A 26,039-nucleotide genomic window follows, 5' to 3' on the forward strand; every position below is an offset into this window, starting at 1 on the left:
TTGTGTCGTCTTATTTATTTAAAAAGGGAATATTTTACTTTCATTTTTGTCCTTATGGTGTATAATTGCGATAAGGTTTTGTGTGTGATACTTGTTTTCATTACGGTGCATCGTTGTGGTATATAGTTGATGGATTAACAAAGTTTAAATTTGTATTATATTAAACAACTCACTACTACTACTACTAATGAAATGTCTTTTCTCCAATGGGGACGAAGACTGTTTGGCGTTTTGTACGACATTTCTACGTCAAAAGTATTAACAAACTTCAATAAGAAAGGTTTGAACGTATAACTTTGGAATTAAATTGTATCCATTAACGATTATTTAAGAATTCAACTAACAGATACCGTACATTTTGATGCATTGTTATATTTTTCATTATACGTTTTATTAATTATATCGACATTTCCTGCTCAAGAATGCATTGTTTTAACTATTAAAACAGGTATGGTGATAATGTATTTATTTTAGAAAAATTTAAATATTCTACTTAAAATATTGCAAACTTCAATAAACCAGAACCTCGAATGATTTAGGCGTGGTCTGTGGGATATTCTGCAATATATGATAAAATACTGTCATGACCTGCTTGAATTTGATTCGAAAAAGAATTTAAAAAAGTTGTATTTCAAGCAAATACAGTTTTTCTAGTCCATTGTTCACGTACAACCGTATTAAACTGCGATAAGTTGCATGTAAACGGATGGATACGTTAGAACATCTCTATAAAATGAGTTAATTTGTTAAAATATTTTAAAATGTTTTCAAAGCAAATACGCCAAGTTTAAAAAAAAACACAAAACAAAAGGATGCTTCTTGGTAGATTCTTCTTACCTTATTCTGTTTAAAATGCGAGGTTTATTTATGTAAATATCGTATTCACTTGTTCCCGCTCCACATTAGATCAATCTGAACGTCAATATAGAATACAATATAAACGCCAAATTTTGAAAATCGTTGATACTAAGGAACAAAAATTAATTAATTCCTAGTTAAGACAACTCAAAGATCTAAGCCAGATAGAAATAAATTGAAACATTCATGTTCCTGGCCTTAAATGTTATAAACAAGTGAAAATTAGTAAACAAGGAAAAAAGTACTGATGGTGAAATAGCAAAAACAAAAACACCAACCTTTCTTAATAAAATTATTATTGGAAATGCATTAAGACATGGTGAGATGTAAACCAATAACTACCCCATGGTCCTCTTGCAATTGTTCTTTTTAAAAAACGTATATACCCTATATAAATCAAACACTTTCCGGCCGAGCAATCATTTTACCGATACCAAACTGAACACTCAAATGTTGGGTGTTTCAGTAGCTAAAGGAAAACAAATCAAAGTTCATGGACCAGGCGGAAGTCGACAGACAATTCTTGAGGCTCCAGACAGTCTACGCAAATTCCTTTCGCGACGTGCACATTCGACACGACCATCTTATTGTCGTCCATCGTGAATGCATTCAAAAAAGTATCCATACAACCGGTAACCACAAGCAATATGAAGTAGATATGGAACTGGCTAGCTGATTAATAATAATTCTCAACTTAATGGTCACAACAGAGCACTGACCTTCAGTTAGTCACAAATATCCATACAAAAAAAATATCCCATCAACAGAAATCAGTCAGTTGGCAAAATCGTGTTTCATAGTTTGTTGATCATTTTCGGGGGCACCGACATCAACCCTTAGTGATTAAAAATAAATAAAAACAGAAACGCAGATTATCACTTTATGGTTTGATAATCATTCAGAAAAAGCTGACCTTTATGGAAAGTTATACCCAAACCAGTAAATGAACTATTTATATTAACTTATTTCGTAATTAATCTTGGAAATAAAGTTTGCTTCATTGCGATTATGATTTTTTAAAAACTTGTATATCAGTTTTTTTTTTTCTCTCGAATTATTGATCATTCTTGAAATCATAGACTTCCAGATAAGGTGGTGTGCAATAAAAAAAAACAATCGGCTGATGGATTGCATTTCATATTTTAACACATTCTTGGTAACACGGTCTTCCCGTTACATCAGTATGCTATGAATACCTCACTTGGTTGATAATTATTTTCAGCTTAATGAACACTCTTGACAACGCGGCTCTCATGCCACAGTAATGTGAAAAATATAACAGTTTATTGAGGAATTTCAGTCACGACGGAATATATTACAAATATCAGGTGGCTAATTACATATGAACTTGATATACACTTGTTTTTAATTAAATATCCAAGTTAGGGTACTTGAAAGTTAAGTTCTTGAATGAAAGGGGAAAACTAACCTTGAGATCGATATTCTGAGCGGAGACAAAATTTCGCAAGATAGCGTTTTCAGTATGCTGTAACATATTACCAGACATACATATCTAGAAAAAAAATGCAGGATTTGCCAAGCCACAAGTAGTAGTTATCCAACATGCCTTACATTCAACATTGATCACGTAAAAAAGAAATTGTAGCATAATAGAGGCATTACATCACAAGAAACAATGTAATAGATATTACATCACAATGCGAGTTGAGTACAGGTTATGTTTTTAAAACAAATAGGAAAGTTACGTTTTAAATTAAGCTAAACCCATATTCTAAAGACTGGAGTCAAAATGTCATTTCATTTATCAAAAGAAACAATTCTTTTTTTTATCTAAGTATCAAATGCAAAGAAATAAAAACGACTTCAACATTGTACAAATTTAATTTCAATTCATGGCTGTCAATGTATGGATGTCTAAATGTTTACAAAATAAACATGTGGACAATGAAGAGACATTTTTGATGACAAAACATACAACAGTGCCGTTTCAGCAACATAAACTGAACAAAGGAAACATTTTTTGCAGAATGATGTCATTACCCTGCCGTGACCCATCATACACAAACATATACCGTATACCTTAATAATATGTACATCTCCCGGAAATGATTGCTGAAGAAACTTTCCACTTTCGAGGCTGACATTGGACTTTTCCTTTTCACTGGCTTATTTTGTTTAAGTGAAACAACTAGGTATCTAAGTTTAGTATTCTTCTATAAATTATTACTGAAGACAAATATTGTAAAATGTTATTTTAGGCTGAATATATAAATTTTTTAACCAGTTTATAGTAATTTAACCTTCTTAACTTTATTGATTGTTGTAGGAACTGCAGCATTTCTAACCAATGCCTCTTTTTCACTATGGAATGTTCGTTAAATATTTTAGCAATTTTTCAAGACATATTTATAGATGTGACCATTGAAAACTTTTCAAACGAACATTTTCGAATTCGAAAAGAACTATTGTTTACGCGCATGTATCTAAAAATGAGCAGGTAAAAAGAAATAACACGTGGACTTACAGATCACTGCACATCTTTAAAATATTTTTGTAACAATAAATAAAAGCATAAACACCACAAAACATTAACTGAATAAAAACATTCTGTAAAACAGACTTCGTTCACTGAATCTTGGTCATATACAGTTTCGTTATTTAGGGAAATTTTCACACTTTTGAATATTGAAACAAAGAGAACGTGTGTGTTTTCTCTTTAAAGTTTCGCATATGTTATTACACTCTATTAATATTTCATAAAATAATCATTGCCAAACTTCAATGTTTTCCGTTAAGTCTGTAATTGTTCGCTTCTTGAATTTTAAAAAGTTTTTTAATTGCACGAGGTAAATATTAAGTTTTTCTTGTTTATCATTAAATTAATCATCTTTCGCATTAACAGAAATCAGACACGCTGTAAATTATTCATTACGTTAATTAATGACGGCTACAACCATGTTTATTTTCAAAATTAATGATATATATATATATATATATATATATATTTATCAAGAAGTATGCTTTTTATAGCTAATCTAGCGTATACTTTACAAAATGATAAAAATAAAATATATTTTTACTTTTACATATAGCATATGATGATAATAACTAACTCCATTAAAGGAACGAACATTGAAGGATGACATTCATTTTATGAACTCTAAAAGTAAAACCTACGTGTTTGTTGTAGAATTTCGCGCAAACTCACTCGATGGGTATCTGCGCTAACCACCCCTAATTTTAAAGTGATATACTAATGGTAAGGCTGCAAGTCAACACCACCCACTGCAGTTTTACACTATTATCGTCAAAATGATTAGCGAAATTTGACCGTCAATTTCATTATTTACCTACTGGCCTAAATATGGGGAGTGTTTAGTTTACTTTGGGGGGGGGGGGTAGAAGTAACGGGGCACGAACCACGGAACCTCAAATCCGCAGTTCAACACACAAACTACTTTATTGTAACAAATATGGGTTGTGAGATTAGTATTAATTGTGTAAATTTGAAGTGTCAGAAAACATTCAAAATATATAATAGCTCAAATGAATCTAGGAAAAAGACACCCGGAAAAGTCACAATTTTAAACTTTTGTATATTATGTTCAAAGTTCATAGAAGTTATATTATTGAATTATTCCACTCATTCATGTGATGATTGACCTCGTATAATGTTACATATTATGCATCATGCTATTATTGCAATGAATAACTAACTTAAAATGTTTTTGTTTTTTTTGTAGTAGTAGCACTTTACACTGTGTTTAGATACTAAAAAAAATGTGCGAATTTTCCTCGCCAAAATTGTAACTTTTTTTTCCTGTGACTTTATTTCCGGGCACCGCTCAAATATCCCTTGATTTGCGGTTATATCACATTTCAAAATGGCAAATATTTCATCGGCCATTTATTGTATGTAACCAAAGACTCAAACAAAGAACTTTAGACATTTTAACGAGTTTGAAAAATAATTTACGATGATTTTTTTAAAAAATCAAATGCGTGTTGAGTTGAAAATCAAACTATGATATGTCATTCATTAATAGTTGTGAAAAAGGAAGAAATACAAAGGTTGGCTGAGATTGTATTTTCACACTAAATTTCGAAAATATCTAATACGACTTTACGTGTAAGCTTCTGTAATATTTAATGTATTTCCAAAGAATAGCTGAATATCCATAGGTATAAATCAGTGAACAAGTGTGCAGAAACTCACGTTTTCTGGCAATGATTTGTTGCTTTAAAACCCTTGGTCCAGGTTCAAAACAGTAGCAATCCTAGCAACTTACAAGACTTCAGTTTCTACATTACTAATTTTCGTGATCAGTTATTGTTACAAATATATTTCAGTTACTTTTCTTTTAATATGAAACTGTATTATCAAATCTCGAGTTCTATTCTATACTAAATGGTACAATACATATTTATTCTAGAATATTTTCTATGACGCAATAAGAACTATTTGATAATTAATTGTTAAGCCGCATTATAACGTATAACCAAACAATGTTTAAGTAATTCACACAATTATAAGATCTTGCAAGTGAATTCAATAATTACATAGTGTAAATGTAAAAGTTTGATTAAAAAATTAAATGCAAACAGCCACGAAGGAATGCGAGATGAACGCCTGTATTCACAATATAATACAAAAACCGAAAGTACCATTTAATGGTTTGTTTGAATATGTGCGATGTAAATCTAATTTCATTAAAACTTTAATCAGATTTAATGAAAAATCGAACCAATTTTTACGCCCTTTGTATTATATTCGATATGCCATTGTGCTTTTATATATATAAAAACGCAATTAAAGTACAGATAGGTGGTAAAGATTCTCTTGAAAGTAAAAACATGACACATCTAAAATTGTATTTAATTACTTTTTTTTATATTAAGAAAATACATTTCTACGGAATGAATGCTTCTACTATGATTGAAATAAGATATTTTAAAACATGCTGAAGTTTAATTTATGAATAGCAGAATAGTGTGAGGAAAAGATGTGTATTTAAAAATAGCAGACCGACCTAAAAACAATACAAATTGTAGACGTAAATAAACTGTTCTTTGAGAGTGAAGAATATGAATACAAATAAAATCAGACAAATCTAAGATATTTAAGTGATGGAATATAATCATTTATTGAACATGTACGTTGTATGAAATGGAATGCAGTTCACATAATATTTAGTACGTATGTACAAGGCACATTTATAAACATCATGCAGCAAATAACTGGAGACGTAGGTCATTCATAATAATACCTATTACACAGGCCTGCGATGGTTTTTATTGTGTTACGTATTATAATTTCGGATGGTCTGAAACCGAGCTAAATGATACTTTAAATTCAGTAGTTAAATAAATGCCAATATTTATTCAATTTAGGATATTTGTCAACAAGATTGATACACAGTTTCTTTAATACAAATATCTTTTAATATATAAACAACAATACAATAACAGTTAATACAAATAGTTATTATAAACAATGATTCATATAAAAAGCTTTACAAACTTACAAGCAATATAAAGTATTCTTTTTAGTCTGGAACTTTTTTGATGTTTTATCCAGGGTTCACGATGAGCGAGTTAATTTCGAGTTGACGTAGGTACAATTCACTTAATAGGTAGCAAGCTAGCTCTGTGGTCTTCACTGATCACACGCCGATTTTTCCTACCGATGACGTTAGGTAATGTTTTCATAAAAGTATTAATGTCCTATGTGAATCCACTGAAGTTGAATGATTTGTAATGTTTGAAAGTAATCAACGTTCCTGGTCTATTTATCAGAAGTTCCCGATGAATAAGCGTTAATCACAATTATAGCTTACGAAGTTTATTGTAACTCAATAATATATATACTGTTTTTTGGCGCGTCGCGTTGATTATACTTATAAGCGTGTGGAGAGTTTCTCGAAAATTCATATTACGTAGCAATACAAAGCTACACTAGCGTTTACATACACATATTGTTGATTCTTACACTCAAGAATCTTCAACTTTAGAGAACAAGCGGGAGTGTCGCAACACATATTTAACAGTATACGCTATGTACATTTCTAAATATAAATTAATTTAAACAAACGTCGATATTAAAATTAATATATAATAGTAAATCCGTCAAAATTGTCTTGAAATTTTTACATGCTCTATAGTAATTCCTGTACGCTGAATCCGAAAATGATATCCGTTTTTATCCATCGCGTACACGTTTTTCACAAATCGTCATACGTAACTTTTACACAAGTGAATCATTTTCATTGAAATCCGGGCACATTTTGTAATGATTAAAATGTTGACAACCATTAGCTAAAGATTTCTTTAAAACAATCGTGACGTGATAGTTTTATCGATCGTTCTAGAACCCACGAGAAACCCACCATTAGTATATAAACGGTTAACAGGCAGCATGACACGTCATTTCTGGATAGTATTTGTTTGTGCGTGCACTTTAAAATTTTTTTCAGTATTACTTATTCGTCGCTATGGCAACAATAGGTTGTGTAAATGACCCAAACATTCTGATACATTTGTGGTAAATTTGATCCGAGTTTTTTTTTTTTCTTACCAATTTGCAATAGAAAAAATGAATATTATTTTCAAAATCTACGTAGTTGAATTATGAAAAATTCGTTATTAAAACCAAAACAACTTTTATGAAGTTTAAATTCGCAGGTCTGTGTTGTTTTTGTATTGGTTTTGTTGTACAAAATCATTTGTTGGATTCATTCATTATATCTATAAGAATGGAGCAGTTAGTTAGGTGTTTATTGGATATGTACGTCATTTTTATTGGGCCTAAACGCCACGCACGTATTGTAAACATATTTATCTATTTCTTTATTTTCCTCGGTAAAAAACTTCATTGAATATCTGCGTCGCTTTCTTAATAAATAATTGAAATAAGGCCTCTGGTACAGTTTAAATGTTAACATATTACAGAACGTTTCTAATGTTTTCTTATCTATGAGAGCAGTTCTAATTAGCGGCAAATCCTCTAGAACATTTCTTGCAAGAACACACATTTTAGAACAGTTTAATAATAACAATTTATCCGAAAATTCTACTATGGACAAGCCTTTTATCGTGTTTATCAGGTAAAAACAATTTTTATACCAAATGTAATACAAGCTATCTTAATCACAGCGAAAACTTTAGGAACAATTCTAATCAGAATGAATGCTTTGGGACCAGTTTCAGTCAGATAACTTTCCAAAACTTAGTGTATTTGTAATCGAAACAAACGATCAAAACTGACAGAATGACGGAAGTTTCATTTCAAGTCCAGGATTTTACAGCATCGCTTATTTTATGACATGATGAATGTTTTGTATAATCCACAGAGTTCTTAAGTTAAATCTCTTATTTATTCTGTCACATTTCAAATTTTAAAATTAATAGTATTTTACGTAAAACAGCATACACGAAATTGTTAAAGTGATAAATTAACATTTTAATTCATATCTGAAAACTACTTCAAGTTTCGTGTCGCCAATGATTTATAGGGGCATTTTATTTGAATGGAATATTACGTTCAACAAAAGCTTCTTTCGTCATTCAATTAACGGCTAAAAGGAATTCGAGCCAGATTCTGCAGTGTAAATTACTCTAAATAGATAAAGGACTTATTCATGAGTTTTTATTTGTCTGGTTTATTGTTGATTTCTACACTGAAATAAAACAAAATCATCATTCATTATGATTAATGTAAGATTATATAGCGAACAAGCTATTGGTTAAATGTTACTCCAAAGAATATATACGTGTTGGTGACTCAAGCCTGTCGATCCTTAAAATAGAAGTTACTGGAAATGAAATAAAAGCTCTGTTGATCTTTAGTATAGTTGTTAACAAAACAAACAAATTAGCTTTAATTTTACGACAATAATAATAACAACTTCCTCAATAGTTTTTGTGGTTGCAGGTTACATGTAACAAACGTATATAGTAACGACATTTCAGTTATCAAGAATCAACTGTTGTTTTAACCTTTAACAGGCCCCTCACGAGCCAGTGGGGAACATATTTCTTGAATAAAAAAAAACACTATCCACTCCAGTTTTTCTTAATTTGAGCTGAAATTTTGTGGACATTTTTATTGGCTGAAAAGAAGGCATTTCCCGCACTGTTTTAGCGTTAGGGCTGTGAAAAGTCAGTTGAAGTGGTAAGGTGACTGAAATCCGTCAGCGCATCACGAGCTTAACGGCCAAGCACAAGAAGCACGGAAGTCTCCAAATGACACGCAGAGGTATTCAGGAATCGTAAAGAACCACACCACTTTGGTAGATTCTATGCAATAAAACGAATACAATATTATGCCTGTAGCTGCTTTCAAAGTGTTCCTGTCTGCTCATCCTACTGTTGACTATCGTGATGCTTCGACTTTTCCTACAGAATCGCTGGTGAAACCGTTCGTATTTCAATTGAAAGTTAAACATAAAAAAGGTGATAGCAGTAGCATAAAAGGTTGGCAATTGCTTAATTAACGATGCTGAGAATGTGGCTTTGTTGATATATAATGAATTTACTCCCAGCGAGTAGACCTTAGTACTAGCTAATATGGAGACTTGAGGATGCTATTTTTCACTTACAAAATTATCAATTAACAAACGAGAACTTGTCTCGCAGTTGTGTCAAAAAGATACGTCTAGAACCAACCTCTTTGGGAGTTTTCGGATTGAACGTACTTTTAGTATTCAACAAATTGTAGTGTAAAGACACCCCTTGGCTCCTAATGGACGTGTTAAAAATACTAATTTGACGTCTTATGTTTGCTAAATCAGTTTTAATATTTTCCAAGAAAATTGTTTTCATTAATTGTAGATACCGAACTTGTCCAGATTTCTGTTGTCACTAAAACTGTTGTGATCCAAAAAATTAAATTTCTTAAAAAAACAAAAAAACTTCTACTTTAACTTTTAAGCTTCGTTGTAGCTACTTTTTTTTAAAGTTGAATCCCTCCTCCTCCTATTCTTTTATTTTTGAAATAATGTACTTGTTATTTGTACATGTATGGGACCGACTGTAAAAATGGCTATATATACCCAATGTTTCCGAATACGTTTATGCTGTTTTTTAATAATTCATTTTTCACTCCAAGAAATATTTTGAGCACGTCGTATTAGGGCTATCTTGCAATAAGATAAGTTTTTAAAAGTAATAATGTTCCAATATAGTATATTTTGTTTGCCAACTGAAAAAAAAATTCAGTTTTTAGAAAAGAATAAGTCGCACTGTTTCTATTGGTGAAATATAAATTTCACTATAATAATTATACAGTAAATATCACCAGCCGTAAGTCAATACCACCTCCGTACACTAGCCTTGCGTCTCGATTATATGCGTTATGCATTTATTTTGCCATATCCTATTTTATTCGTGAATAAAGAAGAGTTTTGCAAAATAACTTAAGAGTAAAATCTCTGTAAAATTCACGAATCATGTCCATGCATAGTGCAAGAACGGATATTTGGTGATCATAACACACATACACAAATAATAGAATGTGTTTTTAAAATAATTAACTTTTAGTTTTATACATATATTTATAGAATGTCGTCTAATGTAAAGTTAGCAGTATATTAATTTCAATAAAAATGCAAAATGACATGCATTACTCACCGCTCTTTAGAACTACGACCTCCAAGAAGAAAATTAGCCACACCAATCGGATCATCGTCAAGCAGCATGGGAAAGTGAAGAAACTCGAAAAGTTCAGGTGTTCGTGCTTTATCAGTGTCAAATATTTGTAGGTTTTCTAAACGAATTTCAAGCTAAAGCTTTTCCAGCGACGTTGTTCGAACTTAGTACAGGAGATTCTTAAATACATTCAGATTTCATATTGTTCAGTTCGATCAAAGTCATGAAATGGTATTCTAATAAATTCAGCACAATGCATAAGCGTTGTTCGTTTCCACTTCCAGAGGGAATGTCGTATCACCAGGATTTACTGGAGCCTATTATTATGAGCGAAACGACGAATTATTTTTTGGACAGTTCCTTCACGTCTGCTAAGGGTAAAATAGCTCAGACATAATATTTTCTTGAGTGGTCTTTTTCTGATGACAGCGCCCTACTACCTCGAAACTTTCCGATTAATTCTATTGACCAAATACCCACAGCAGCTTCGAAGTGACTGCCGTGTGTGGCTTGCACAAGATCAAGACAGAGAGCTATATAACACAGCAGCGCCTCCTTTGAAAGGTATAACTCATCGATTCAACCATGTGCTTAATTGTACAAGTGACTAGAGACTATTTTTATTATTAAGACCCAAAATATAGCAAGATATTGAAGGATAAATTTAGAACCAAAATCTGAAAAATATTAAGTAAAAATGAAATCAAATTTAAGAAGTTAAAAGTATTACGTCAGAAAAATTGATATTACTTGGAAGTAGAGACCTCTATAAACTATTTGTTACATAGATTTAATTTATATTTTTTCATTCATATAACTTATTGATATGCTTAAATTAGGTGATATCAATAGATTTAAAATATGCAAGTTTGTTTAAAGTAATAACTACTTGATTTTGATAACATTTTGAATATTACTATTTTCACTAATCTGAGGGTTTGTGTTAATATTGTGATTTAATACGAGATATGTCAAATCCTCTAGAATTTGAGTTGCGGTATTTATTGTTACGCGCAAAGCTACGCCAGGGGCTATCTATGGTCTGCCCACCACAAGTATCGAAATCAGAATTTTAGGGTCGTAAGCTGAGACACTGGGAGAGAGCTTAAAATTTCAGATCAACATCGCCAATTTTATTTAAAAAATGAATAATAAGTTGAAAGCATAGAAATATTTGAATAATCCATTGAAGCGGGATAAGTGATTTGTATAAATGAAGGAGGGTTAATTCCAGGCTAAGTCAAACCGGCTGAAAATTGAAAAAATTGTTTGTTTCGTTGGCTTAACGGGAATGGCAGGACGGCATGAGTGTGTCATTCGCTATGCAGGTTTACTGAATACGATCGAACAGAAAGTATGTTCGTGTTATACATGCGGTAATAAACATCATTTTCCTTTGGCGTCGGTCCCACGTAACAACTAGTGACATTAAGACATAAGAAAAACAGACGGATAACTATATATATATATATATAGAGAGAGAGAGATTTCTTAAACTAACTCCCAATACTTATTCAATTATTAATTTATGATTTATTAAAACCAGTCCACGAAAATTTCTTACTCATGTGTCTCGAAATCAATACTCTGTAAGATAAAACAGATATATAGTCAATTCTACATTCATAGAATTATATACTAGTATTTTTAATTATACAATCATAGGATTATTACTGGTATCGTGGATTCTACGTTTAGAAGACCATACATTGGAATTTTCGTTTTGATATATAATGGATTATACACTGGTATCATTAATTCTACATTCATAAGATTAAACACTGGTATAATTAATTCTACATTCATAGGATTATACACTGCTATCATTAATTCTACATTCATAGGATTATACACTGGTATCATTAATTCTACATTCATAGAATTATACACTGGTATCATTAATTCTACATTCATAGGAGTATACACTGGTATTGTCAGTTTTATATTCGTATGATTATACAGTGGTATCGTCAGTTCTACTTTAAGAGATACATTGATATCGTTAGTTTTATATTCATAGGAATATACACTTGTAGTGTCAGTTTTACAGTCATACGAATATTGTTGGTACTGTCAGATTTCCGTTGTTTTAATCCCATGCATATTTGTAAAACTTATTTTTCAATGAATGATTTAGTGAAAAAGCTGCAACATATTTGTTTGTTTGTTTATAATTAAGCACAAAGCTACACAATGGGTTATCTGTGCTCTGCCCACCACGGGTATCAAAACCCAGTTTCTAGCGTTGTAAGTCCGCAGACATGCCGCAGTGCCACTGGGGGCGCTGCAACATATAAGCCCATATTAAAATAAATTGTAATATAACATTATATAAGATGATAAGTTTGTTTGTTTGTTTGGAATTAAGCACAAAGCTACACAATGGGCTATCTGTGCTCTGCCACCATGGGTATCGAAACCCGGTTTCTAGTGTTGTAAGTCCGCAGACATACCGCTGTGCCACTGGAGGCGCTGCACATATAAATCCATATTAAAATAAACTGTAATATAACGTTATATAATATGATAAGAGATTGAAGATCCAATAAATGCTCCAACATATTCTAAATAACGGTAGAAACAGCTTTCACGGCTGATTAGGGATTTATTATCCACCTGAGTAGAATTTAATTGCAATTGATTAAGGTCGTTCTACATTCATATATGGTTCGAACTCCTCAAGGACGAGTTTTTATATGAACGACGTGTCACTCTCTGTGCTGATACTTCTTTCTCAAACACCTCCTTCTAAAACTCTTGTTAATGAATCATTAATAATTATGTTTTGAAAAACGTTCCAAGATTTTTATCATTCTGTGATTAATTATTTGCGAATAACAGAACACGACACATGCACATCAAAATAAATATTTATTAAAACGCCTAGAATTATTTTATCTTTACTAATAACTTATTACATTTTAAATTTTCAATGGAATAATAATTATTTTACTGTTATTTTTGTAATAAATTAGTGCCATATGTTTCCATTAGTAAATTTGCATTAAAAAGTGATTTGTATGATGAGTTAAAAATAAAGCAGATTTAAAAAAGAACCGTTTCCTAAGCTTTCATGTTTAGTTTTGAAAAGAAAGAAAAATATTCATGGACTGTATGTAGTGTCTTTCTACCATAGTAAGTGGCATTATTACCTGAAATAATCCCATAGTATTAAAGACACGTGAAATCAAAAGCTCAATCAACATTTAAATACAAAAATTGTATTACAATTTTGTGGCCTGGCATAGCCTGGTGTCTAGGGCACTTAACTGGTAACCTGAGGTTTGCGTATTGAATACCCGTCTCCGCACATGCTCGCCTTTTTAGCTGTGGAGGCGTAAAAATGTGACGGTTAATCCTATTGTCACTAATTATAAAAGGCTTATTCCCTTTGTCACTCTGTCGAGAACGTTGTCACGCTTCTTTTTTTTCTTTTTTTTTTGGTGATGCTCAACAATATACATCATCGTTTAGCAACAAAACTGTCACCGGATTATTTCTTAGGTCAATTATGGTGTTTATGTTGAATGCTCAATATTCATGTTGATTTCTTAGAAAGGTTTGTTTTTTTATTCTTTACTTTTTGATATCTTCGGTGATGTAACAGCAAAATAGTTTAATTCAGAAGTTTTATAATGTTGAACTGTAGCCTAAAGAAAATTTAATTTACTAAGTAGTGTTTTAGCTATGTATTAGGCCTAATGCATAAATTAGACCATAAATAGGCCTACTATTACTAACGTTATAGAGTCAGTGTTTAAAAAGTTTTAAATGGTGAATAAATGTTAAATAATTAATATTCTTTTGTATTTTAACACATATATTATCTACTTGGTCTTAAAACATGAAGAAAGATAAACGTTTTTTACTACCAAATGTATTTTATCTTTTGCACAGTTGAAAATTTGTTTTGGAATGTCCGCAATATGTTTTCTACTTCTGACCAAGAACAGTGAAAAGGCTCAAGAGTGCTATTTAAGTCTCTTTAAGAGTGCGTACGTACTTTTGTTCACGATAACATTTCATTTTTCTGCGTAGCTTTACTAAAAATTTGTTGATTAAAAATTACTTCGAGATTGATGAAATCAGTGAAGAGTAGGTGAATTTTGGAGGTTTAGTTTTTGTAATTAAGCACAAAGCTACACAATGGGCTATCTGATGCTCTGCCCTCCACGTGTATCGAAACCCGGTTTCTAGCGTTGTAAGTCCACAGACTACCATTGTGCCACTGGGGGGGGGGCAATTTTGGAGGTACAGACAAATTCGTTTTAGGTACATTCTATAATTTTCGCTAATCATTCAACAATGGTTTTCTGTCGTTTTTGTTGGGCTTTTATACTAGTTTGTTGATAAAAGAGTTGAGGATTGGTGGTGTTGATTAAATGTTTTCCTTCTAGTCTTTCACTGATGGTGCATGGGCATTTAAGATGACTCAACGGTCAGGACTTAAAAACAAACATTAAAATTCTAAATCGGTAAACAAAGAATTCTCTCTCACAGTTATTACAAACATATATCTTATTGTAAATACACATACATACACGTTCTAAGTACCAGATATTTAGTTGTATATACTTAAAACCCAATATCATTACGGATAAATTTAAATTCGAACATTTATCAAATGTGGTTTAACTTAATTGTCACGGGATCAGTTTTTCTCACAACCGCATAGATGTATTACGTTAACATGTTTCTCAACTGGATGTAGTGTAAACGTAATTTCTATGTACGAGCTGGTATGTTTATTATTTCAATAAAGAAAAAACACTGCAGGGGAGTTTATAAAAATATCTTTCGAACAGGTTAATATATTCTAATATAATCTAACACTGCTCTTTGAAAGATATTGTCATACTTTTAAACCTGCCCATCGATGACTCAGCAGTAAATCTCAATATTTAAAATGTTAGAAATCGGGTTTCTATATCCGCTATGGGCAGAATATAGATAGCTCACCGTGCAGCTTTGTAATTAACAACAACAACAAAACTAACTAACTAAACCCTTTAAAACACTCGTAGAAGCGTAGGGGTATTTCAATAGTACATTTTCCTGCAAAGTATCAGCTTGTCATTCACCCCAAAAACTGGTTGTAAAAAACTGGGCCTTAAAGATTATAAAGAGCCTTGTTATTAGTAAATATTTCATATTTTGTACTATTATTTTGGAGTGAAACTATTTCCTTCTTTCCTTTTTTGGAAATTTGATGGTAACGTGAAAAAACAAAAAAAAATGTATAACTCCAGAAAACGACGAGTGCGTGAATTTCAAGAGCAAATATGAATTTAATCGACCATGAATTGTTTTCTTTCCTTGTCTCGATAATTGTGTATTGATCAGACAAGAAACTAAAAACAAGTTTTTTTTCGGTGATATCACTGTTCCTATTGAATTTTTATAGGCGTATTACTATATTTTAGTGTAAGGGGTTTATTTTTATTTGTTATTAAACAACACAGATGGCCTAAATGGATAGGGGCGTCATATGCATCTTGCGTGGACTAACTGGATGTTAGGACAGTCATCACTAAAATTAATAATAGTTGTTAAAGGTCTTTTTAAAACAATGTTAAAAAATAAATTATACCAAAATGGACACTCGCAATTAAAACTCAAGACTTTCCTGGTGGGTCAGTGGTAGGTTTCCGGTCTTACAAACAAAAATCTGGGGTTCGATTCCCACGGTGGACGGAGTGCAGATACCCCATTTAGTAGTTTTGCATTTAGAAAAAAAAAACGAAATGGAAAATATTTAAAGGATCCTTACACTTGCCCCCCACCCCCCAGTGGCACAGCGGTATGTCTGCGGATTTATACCGCTAGAATCCGGGTTTTGATACCCAAGGTGGGCAGAGCACAGATAGCCCTTTGTGTAACTTTGTGTGTTGTGCTTATTACATTAAATACATACATATGCTTAGTTGCCAATATAATGCTTTCTGTCTTAGTTTCATTTCACAAAACACAGACCCCTAATGGCTCAACGGTAAGTCTAAAGGCTTATAATACTAAAAACTGGGTTTTGATACTCATGGTGGGCACAGCACAGATAGCCTATTATGTAGCTTTGTACTTAACATCAAACAAACAGAATAAATATTCTTCTACTACATAGGTTATCCTATATGGTTTCACTTACTGTGTAGTGCCAAGTCAGGTCAAGGGTCAAGGTTAACGTAAACTTACCTATAGTAGCAATGATATTAAAAAAAATTAATTACTTTAGGAAATTGGTTGGCGGATTGGTTGTTATTAAGCGCAAATCTACACAATAGGATATCTGTGCTCTGCCCACTACAGGTATCGAAACATGAATTTTAGCGTCGTAGATTTTAAGAAATAATTTAAAGTTACAGATGGATGATTACAACATGTAGATTACGCACCAAGAGAACATAGAATATTAATAATGCTATAAATTAATAGTATTAAATTTAGTGCTACAGAACGTCGTCTCCCAGGTTGAACTTTTTAAAATAAAGTTACTCCAAAGTAATTTAAAACAATTAAATACAATAATAAAACACTATGCTTTTGTCTGTCTCAAAATATTGTACTATTCTTATCAAAATCAAATCAAATGATATATCGTAGAATAAAGAAAAAAACTCGCTTTATACCTCTAGTTAAAAATATTGTTGACATTGACGTCACCAAGTACGTCAATCCCGTTCAAAGTTCTTTACGAAACTAACTATTTTGATTAATTTAAGCTGCCTTTATCTAGAGATTCAAGAGCGTGGGTGGCGAAGTATGAACTTTGTTCATACAGTTCTTAAAGAACTATGCTGTTACCTGAGATTTCAGCCTGATAACAGGTAATAAAAGTCAAAAATAGTTCTCTTGGAATCAAGCATTGGATCTCAGTAGTTCTGAATTGGACATGCCTTCTTTATCTATTCTTTATTTTACATCGTATTAGGTATATAATTGCTTGACACATTCTTGGTGCCACGTTGTTTAAGGATATAAATATGTTACCACTTTGATAGTGTGAAGGAGTTCTCTAGAGAACATCTTGAACTCAGTTGCCGTGAGCTTGTGTAGGCGTTTATATCTTGTCAGAAAAACTTTAGTTCAGTCACGTAACAAAAACAGAGTACTCTGACAAGTTCACACTAGCTTTGAAGCGGTTTACAAGGAAACATTCAACGAAGAGCCTCAGCGGTTAATCAAATATTGATATCAATGGTGTTAGCCTAAAAGGTTGAAGGTTCTACTTCCTTAGTTAGCTGTGTAGCAAACGGGAAGGAAGAACTTAATTTGATATACTGTCTGTATCTAGATCCCGAATTTCATAGCATGGATTATTATTCAGTAGTACATGCCGAATTGTTTTGGATATATCACAGAAAACATCTAAGCTTTCCTATAAATTTATACAAATATATTATTACGCAGATAGCCCAATGTTGTTTTGCTCAAAATCAAATACATTTTTAGATCCTGAGATCTAACCCAAAACCTCCTAAGCTGACTGAACCCCGAGTTATAAAGACTGGAATTTCGTTCGCTGACTGTAAGAGTGTCCAATTGATGAATGGAAATATTCTAATTATCATTAGCTGACATACTAGTTCAACACATAGGGAAGACATGAAAAGTAGCATAGGGTGTAAGGTCCGACCACTTCATGCCACACCTCGGGTGTCCCTAAGAGTAAATGTCAGATTCGGTAAAAATCGTTCCAGCGGTTCGCCAGTTATAGTCGGACACATACAAATCCAGGCTATTGTAAAATAGTAACGTAGATAAATAAGAATGGTATATTATATTAGGTATGTCCATTACTGTGTTAGTTACTACTTCTCATCTATGCAGGTAGCTTCTTTTGACTAATACTTAATGTTAAAGGCTTTAAATACAGAATATTTTAGTGATATTTAGATCAGCATTAAATACTTAAAGTTAAAAAGGCTATTTTCCGTATAAAAAACAACAAAAACATCATGTCTTTTAGTTTCCTTTATGTCGGTTCTGAAATAGCCTGTCCAAAATAATTACTTGAACGTTACTTTAAGTTGACACATTTTCATGATTCTTTGTTCACCTGTCACTGCAGTTTTCAAGTCATTTTTATTCTGTCATTATACTATAGTTGATGGATACAGTTAGGAAGCTTTATTTTTGTGCTATCCTTCTTAGTGCTTATAAAAACTTTCACAGGTTTTTATCATCTGTCCTTGGCACGTTATAATCATTACTACCACTTTTCGTTGCATACAAGTGAGCTGTGAGCACATGAACTCATCAATAAAACTGATAATGGTAAAGTGTTCTGATCGAACAACTCCAAGCAAGAGAAAGTTCAGTGTTAACCCATGCCTCCCACCAACAAATGATCAAGAACTCAAACTTTGCAGTTGTCAGTTGCTGCCTGTGAATCACATGCAAATAATGCTATTAAAAATTGGAAGATCCCAATACTTCACTTATCTCAAGACTTCCTAAGAATAATACGTAAGTTCATCAAGGTATTCTATAATCAGCCGAATTAAGGGTCGCCGCTATACAATACATGACTGTTCTTCCAAATACATATACATACATAAAAAGTAGCAATATTTAATACCTGTATAAAGTAAAATACATATCTAGTTGCTATCATTTTTAATACAGGCTTTTGAGCGACAGCTCACTTCAAGTTCTTATGTACACCTTCCCACTGGGCAACTTTTTCCAACACCGATCTTTCTAAGATTACTTACAATACTCCATCGTGACTCAAGGAAACAAAGTTCGTTGCGCAGACTTACTGTTAAATACTACGTCAAGAAATAATGCAACAATGCTTGTCTTTGGCAAAAGAACTTCTCTTAAAAAACACCAGTGAAATAACACTTTCATTCTCTCACTATACTCCAGTAATAATTAGTCATTTCGTTGTTGTCCATTAAATCGATAACTCCCGTTCTTCTTTATGTATTCTACCGTTAAGATTTCCTTAACATATTAGAGGCTGTCCATCCATACAACATGTTTGAAGTTACTTCTAGCTTCTTCACGTGAAATGATGTTTTTAAGGGTTGAAGTAATTCTCTTTCATTCATTCTAATATTTGTTGGTTTCACTTGGAGGATTAGATCTACATTTCATTTTTAGTGTGTTATTTTGAGTTTTATTATCTGTATTTACTGAAAACATTTGATGAAGATGGAATGGGAAAATTTTCAAGCGTCTAACCAACATATTATTTATCATTTCTGCGGCCATATTGTACATCATTAGATTACGTTTCATTTATCAATGCTCCCTAGTGGCACAGAGGAATGTCTGCGGACTTACAACGCTAGAATCCGGGTTTCGATACTTGTGGTGGGCAGAGCACAGATAGTCCATTGCGTAGCTTCGTGCTTATCTTCAAACAAACACACAAATTCACTTATCAATAATCTTGTATATAAGAATCTCATAAGACACAGAACCATAGAGGTGAAGCAAAGATACATCTTACACATTATACACTTCGCATGTTCATGTAAATATTCGTTTAACCCTATATTTCTAGAGCAAAAATGCACTTGGCTTTTTTAGTACTGACTAAAGAATAAAATTAAAATCTGTAATATTAATATCGATCTTTCATGCCTGCTAAGGATTAACATTATAAACTTTAATATCAATACGATTTGTCATACTTCCTGAAGAATCGAATTGCCAACCACAGTATCAATATAAATCTTTTATACCCGCAAAAGAATAGAATTATCAACCTCAATAGCTGTATCGATCTTTCCTCCCTACTACGTAATATAAACCTCAAACCTGGATCGATCTTTCACATCTCCAAAAGAAGAGAATTATCAACCTCAATAGCTGTATCGATCTTTCCTCCCTACTACGTAATATAAACCTCAAACCTGGATCGATCTTTCACATCTCCAAAAGAAGAGAATTATAAACCTCGATATTAGTATAGAATTTTGATGCATACAGAATAATAGAATAATTTGCTTGAATATCAGTATTGATCTTTAAAACTGCTAAAGAATCTATTATAGTAATACTCAGTTTTTGTCTGTCCTGAAAATGCGCATGTATCTATCTAAATGCGCATACGCTGTACTTCATTTCAACGGATGTAAACAAAAGGTGGATGTTAATATACTTTTATAGACATTTTGTACAACAACACGTTGAAAGCTTATCAAATAATTTTTAAAAGGTCTAACGTTAAGTCGTAGAATAAAATTATAAGTTTATTTATTAATAGTAATAGGGACAGTAAAGTTTAGCCCTAACTAAACTAAAAAAAAATTGTAGAAAACTTACAGTGTTAATTTATCTTTTTATGATAGCTTTTATATGCGGAAACATCTGTTAGCTGAGTTCTTGCACAGATCTTAAAATATAGCGTTGATAAACGGAAACATCGGCGCATGTAGATATATAGATCTTGAAAGTCGAGTTGTTCAAAACCTGAAAATTGCGTTGATAACTGGGTCACTTGTTGGTTGAGATGTTGCAAAGGAAATAACTGCTGAAGTAATTACTTCAAGGAAAATTGCGAGCTTCTCAACTGCCCCAAAATTTGGTCCTATCAAGTGTCCTGTTTACCTAAAACTACCATGGATTGGTAACATTTCAACAAAATTTGAATAACAATTTAAAACGGCCATTACTAAATGTTTTTCTGCAGTGAACCCCTACTGTGCTTATTCCACACGTAAGTTGTTGTCTGCAACACACAAAGATGCGATACCTACCACACAGAAAAGTATGGTTATTTATGAATTCTCGTGCCAATGCGAATGTAGGTACGTAAGTCGCACTTCACAAAGACTGCAGGATAGAATTAAACAACATGTACCCACATCCATAAGAAATAAGAGTGTGAAAGAAAAGAATTTACCATGTCGCTCCTGTAAAACAAAAGTTCTACCACCAAAATGTGAATCAGCGATTGGCCAGCCGCCTGGGAATCACGAAACTCTCACGTGCTCAGTTTACTAGAACGTTCGAGAAGTCCCTCAACTGAGCATAAAACAGGCGGAGTCAGACGCTTCTCTCTCAGTTGTCACTCAGTTGGTCACTTAGCCTCCTTCCGTGCACAGTCAAAATAAAGTCCGACCTTTTTCCTCGCATCATACCCATAATATAATAAAATTCTGCAAAATGTTTAATTTTTTAATTTTCATAACTCTAATTTTCTGTAAACGTAAATTCTCTTACATTTCTTAGAAAATCATTTAAAATGCTGGCTGCTCCATAACAAGTAAAGTCTGAAAATCACCCAAACATTTTCTGCTACATTTGTGCAAACTATATTACAGTTTCAAGAAGGAAAAACATCACATACAAGGTAAAGGTAGCTTACTACTATTTTGGAAGTAAAATTGGTAACCAAGATAAATATTGAGCTCTACATGTGTGTTGTACAGTTTGCACATCTGGCTTGATACAGTGACTGAATAAGAAGAAAGAAAGTATTCCATTTGCAGTTCTCATGATATTCCATGAGCCCAAAGATCACCTAACTGACTGTTATTTTTGTATGACTAATGTCTATGGATATTCAGGGAAAAGTAAACAATACATTAGATATCCAGCATCTGCAATGAAACCAGTACCTCACGGGGATTTCCTTCAAGTGCCATATCCACCAGCAAACTGGGAAACAGAAGAGTTATCCTGAAAAGAAGATAATGAGTCATCTTCATCCTCTTCATCTAGTAATTCTATTGCTGTGACACCTCAATATAAACTGCCTTATCTAATCACACAAGAAGAGCTAAATGATCTCATTCGTGACTTATCTGTACCAAAGCAGCATGGGGAAATTCTTGGCTTTTGTTTACAGCAATGAAATTTATTAGCTCCAAAAACCACAGTTTCAATGTACCTAAGTCGCCATCGAAGTGTTGCTTCTCACTACAGTATGTAAGATAATTTGTGTTTCTGTACAGATGTTGATGCACTAATGGAAGAATTAGGTACTGAACATCATTCTCAAGAATGGAAACTTCTTCTCGACTCATCTAAAGTTAATCTGAAAGCTGTACTTTTGCACAATAGGAATACTAAGTCATTGATTCCATTTGTTCATGTTGTGAACATGAAAGAAACTTACAAAAGCATGCAGATTATATTTGAGGCCACTAAAAGTCACTGCCCTCCTGCTAGGCCTGCAGAGTGAGTATATCAAACATTGTTGCTTTTTGTGTTTCTGGGACAGCCAAGATGATAAAAATCATTTCAAAAAGAAGGAATGGCCAGTGAGATAGAATTACATACCAGGGAAACAGAATATTGACTATCAACTTTTAGTGTATTCTCAAAGTGTGTTTCTGCCCCCACTGGGGCTTATGAAGAATTTTGTAAAGGAATGAACAGACATGGTGAGGATTTCAGATATCTGTCAGACAAGTTTCCAAAAATCAGTGGAATAAAAATGAAAGGAGGTACTTTTGTCGGGCAGCAGATTCGGAAAGTGTTGATGGATGATTATTTTGAAACAGTACTCAATCAGAAAGAACTTGCTGCCTGGAAATCATTCAAACTGGTTGTCAAATACTTCTTAGGAAATTATGGAGATAAAAAGTATACTGTAATAATTGATTATATGCTCGAGAACTACAGGAAAATGGAGTCTAAGATGTACTTCTCACACTCCCATTCAGACTTTCCAAATGATTTAGGTGCAGTGAGCCATAGGCATGGTAACCACTTCCACCAAGATATTTCTCCAATGGAAAAGCGATATCAAGGACGATATAATCCTGCAGTGATGGGAGATTACTGTTGGTTGTTACAGCGTCAAACTGAGAACATAAACAAAAGGCTCAACAAGTCAATCAGATATTTTCCAACAAAAATATATAATAATACCATGATGAAAGTTTTGAACATAGCCTGAATGTATTTTCAGTATATAATTGTATTATATTCATTGATTTTTTCAAATTGGTATTGCTATTATATATTGTTTTTGAACATCCTTAAATGAAATATTTCACTGGGACAGCAGTAAGTCTCCGGATTTACAACGCTAAAATCAGGGGTTCGATTCCTCTTGGTAGACACAGCAGATAGCCTGATGTGGCTTTGCTATAAGAAAAACACACAAATGCAATTTTCAATGAATAAATAAAGTTATTAAAATAAAAGTTGTTATTTTCATGACATATAAGAATATTTGGAACAAATCTATCAAACTCGAAAACTAGAGGCGATCAGTAATTTTCAACATGATTTTTAGAATCAGCATCTTCAAATGACTCAGCAACAGTTACATGTTTTTTAGTAGCAAAGAAAAAAATTTTTGTTCTTGCCCAGTGTTATTCTAAAAATCCTGTGTTTAAAGAAGTACTGTTGCAATAAAAGATACTGTAATTTGTAATTGTTTTGGGGTCTCTGCTAGTGCAGTTGTAAACGTCAATTGTATGCATATATTTTTCTTTTTTTTCACAATAAGATTTTGTAGTATGCTTAAAACAGTCTTTGTTTTTTATTGTTGTTTTTTGTACTTGTAATGTTGTCCCCAGTATGTCAGTTTACAGAGTTACGACGCTAAAATCCCGATTTCGATTATCCGTGGTGGACAAAGCACATTTCGTAGCTTTGCACTAAAACAAACAAGCAAGTATACAAGCTTGTGAAATTTTATTTCCTGGATATTTATCTGATTATCCCAATGATTTTAAGGACGAAAGAGACTCACTTTCTATAATATACGGCAAGGTTTCCAAACTGAGTTACGTGCATCTCTGGTGGTACACGAGACGACACCAAGTGCTACAGCAAGATTTCCAAAGAAGCTTGTTTAAAATAAAAATAAAAGAATAAGTAATATAAAGAATTGGCCTCATATATTTTTTCTCTAGTATAATAATATATAATAGTATAATATATATTTTTCAAATCATTACCTTATATTGTTTGATTTCTTTAATTTTATTGTTTAGTTTGCATGTCAGGTATATGTGGGACAAAAGGTAGAAAGATCGAAAGTTTGGGAACTGCGACTATACTGAAATGAAACATTACGAAATTTATGTATATATATAATTATATGCGAATTGATACAAATTATGTATATTTTTTCACATTTGAAAAATCTCATATAAATAATGTAAAGGAAAATACTGAACGTATATCTAAACATTTGCTTACAGTGCTATACTGATGTTTGAAAGCTTTTTTCAGAATAATAAGCCCCCCAGTGGCACAGCGTTATTTCTGCGGACTTACAACGCTAGAATCCGGGTTTCGATACCCGTGGTGGCATTATGTAAAAGACCATGACGTCTTCTTATAAAATAAATTTCACCTTTTGGATTGTTTTTACTCTGGATTAGCGAAAGTTCAATTTTTTTAGCTTTTAGATAGACCATTGTGTAGCTTTGTGCTTAATACAAACAAACAAACAGAATAATAAATGTTTTCGTCACATGAAACGATTTTCTAAAATCTCTAAAACATTATTATTTGCAAAATTGTTTGTTTGTTTGTTTGAAGTTAAGCACAGATCTACACAATGGGCTATCTGTTCTGCCCACCACGGGTATCGAAACCCGGTTTCAAGCGTTCAGACATACCGCTCTGCCACTGGGGGCTATGTGTATGTTCTAAGTTAATATATGTTACTGTACTATAGTATTTTCAATTTTCTAAAAAAAAAACGTGAAACTACATGTTTTTAGTTTTCTCTTCTCCTGAAATTCACAATATTTTAAGCTCTACAAAAATCGTCAAAAGATTCTTATAATAAAGGACACACACACACATTCCTGCACCCAAATCGAAGTTGATGATTAGATGTTTCTAAGCTCATTTTAGTACTTCAAGTTCCGGAAATGGTTAAGATATTCTTTTTTTATGTACAAAGCTTATATTAGTGTAGGCAACGTTTATAATTACTAGTTTATTTGAACTAGTTAGTGTTTATATACATGTTGGGTGTACTGAAAGATAACAACACACTAATTTCTCATGTGAGAACTAAAAATATTATATCACGATTATTTGTACTTGCTTTCATTAATAACGCTTTTATTTATCTATAATTAGTTTTGAAATTTACTCGTTTGATTTTATATTTATTAAAATATTAAATTATTTTAATGATCGCAATGAGAAGTTCATTTTTGCAAAAAGAAGATGCCCCTCGGTGGCTCAGCAGTAAGTATGAAGGCTATTAACGCTAAAATCCGGGTTTCGATACCCGTGGTGGGCACAGCACAGATAATCCATTGTGAAGCTTGGCGCTTAACAACAAAGAAACAAATAACAAGCCTGGCATGGCCAGGTGGTCAGGGAACTCGACTCTCAATCTGTGGGTCGCGTGTTTGAATCTCCCTTCCACCAAACATGCTCGCCCTTTCAGCCGTTGGGGTGTTATAATTGTTTGTTTGTTTTTGAATTTCGCGCAAAGCTACACGAGGGCTATCTGCGCTAGCCGTCCCTAATTTAGCAGTGTAAGACTAGAGGGAAGGCAGCTAGTCATAACCACCCACCGCCAACTCTTGAGCTACTCTTTTACCAACGACTAGTGGGATATACCGTCACATTATAACACCTGGCCCGGCATGGCCAGGTGGATAAGGCGCTCGACTCGCAATCTGAAGGTCGTG

General features: G+C 32.7%; 1 protein-coding gene across 1 annotated transcript in view; it reads right to left on the bottom strand.

Annotated features, from left to right (window-relative positions):
* The window catches only part of LOC106478640 (protein kinase C-binding protein NELL2-like), a 72,646-nt gene extending 61,735 nt beyond the window's left edge, over nt 1-10,911 (bottom strand). The window contains exon 1 of the mRNA XM_022382277.1: nt 10,447-10,911. Within this exon, the coding sequence (XP_022237985.1) occupies nt 10,447-10,501 (55 nt within the window). The 5' untranslated portion in view covers nt 10,502-10,911. The remainder of the gene's footprint in view (nt 1-10,446) is intronic.
* Between the last annotated feature and the right edge of the window lie 15,128 nt (nt 10,912-26,039).

This window comes from Limulus polyphemus, unplaced genomic scaffold (genome assembly GCF_000517525.1).
Source record: "Limulus polyphemus unplaced genomic scaffold, Limulus_polyphemus-2.1.2 Scaffold237, whole genome shotgun sequence".
NCBI lineage: Eukaryota > Metazoa > Arthropoda > Merostomata > Xiphosura > Limulidae > Limulus > Limulus polyphemus.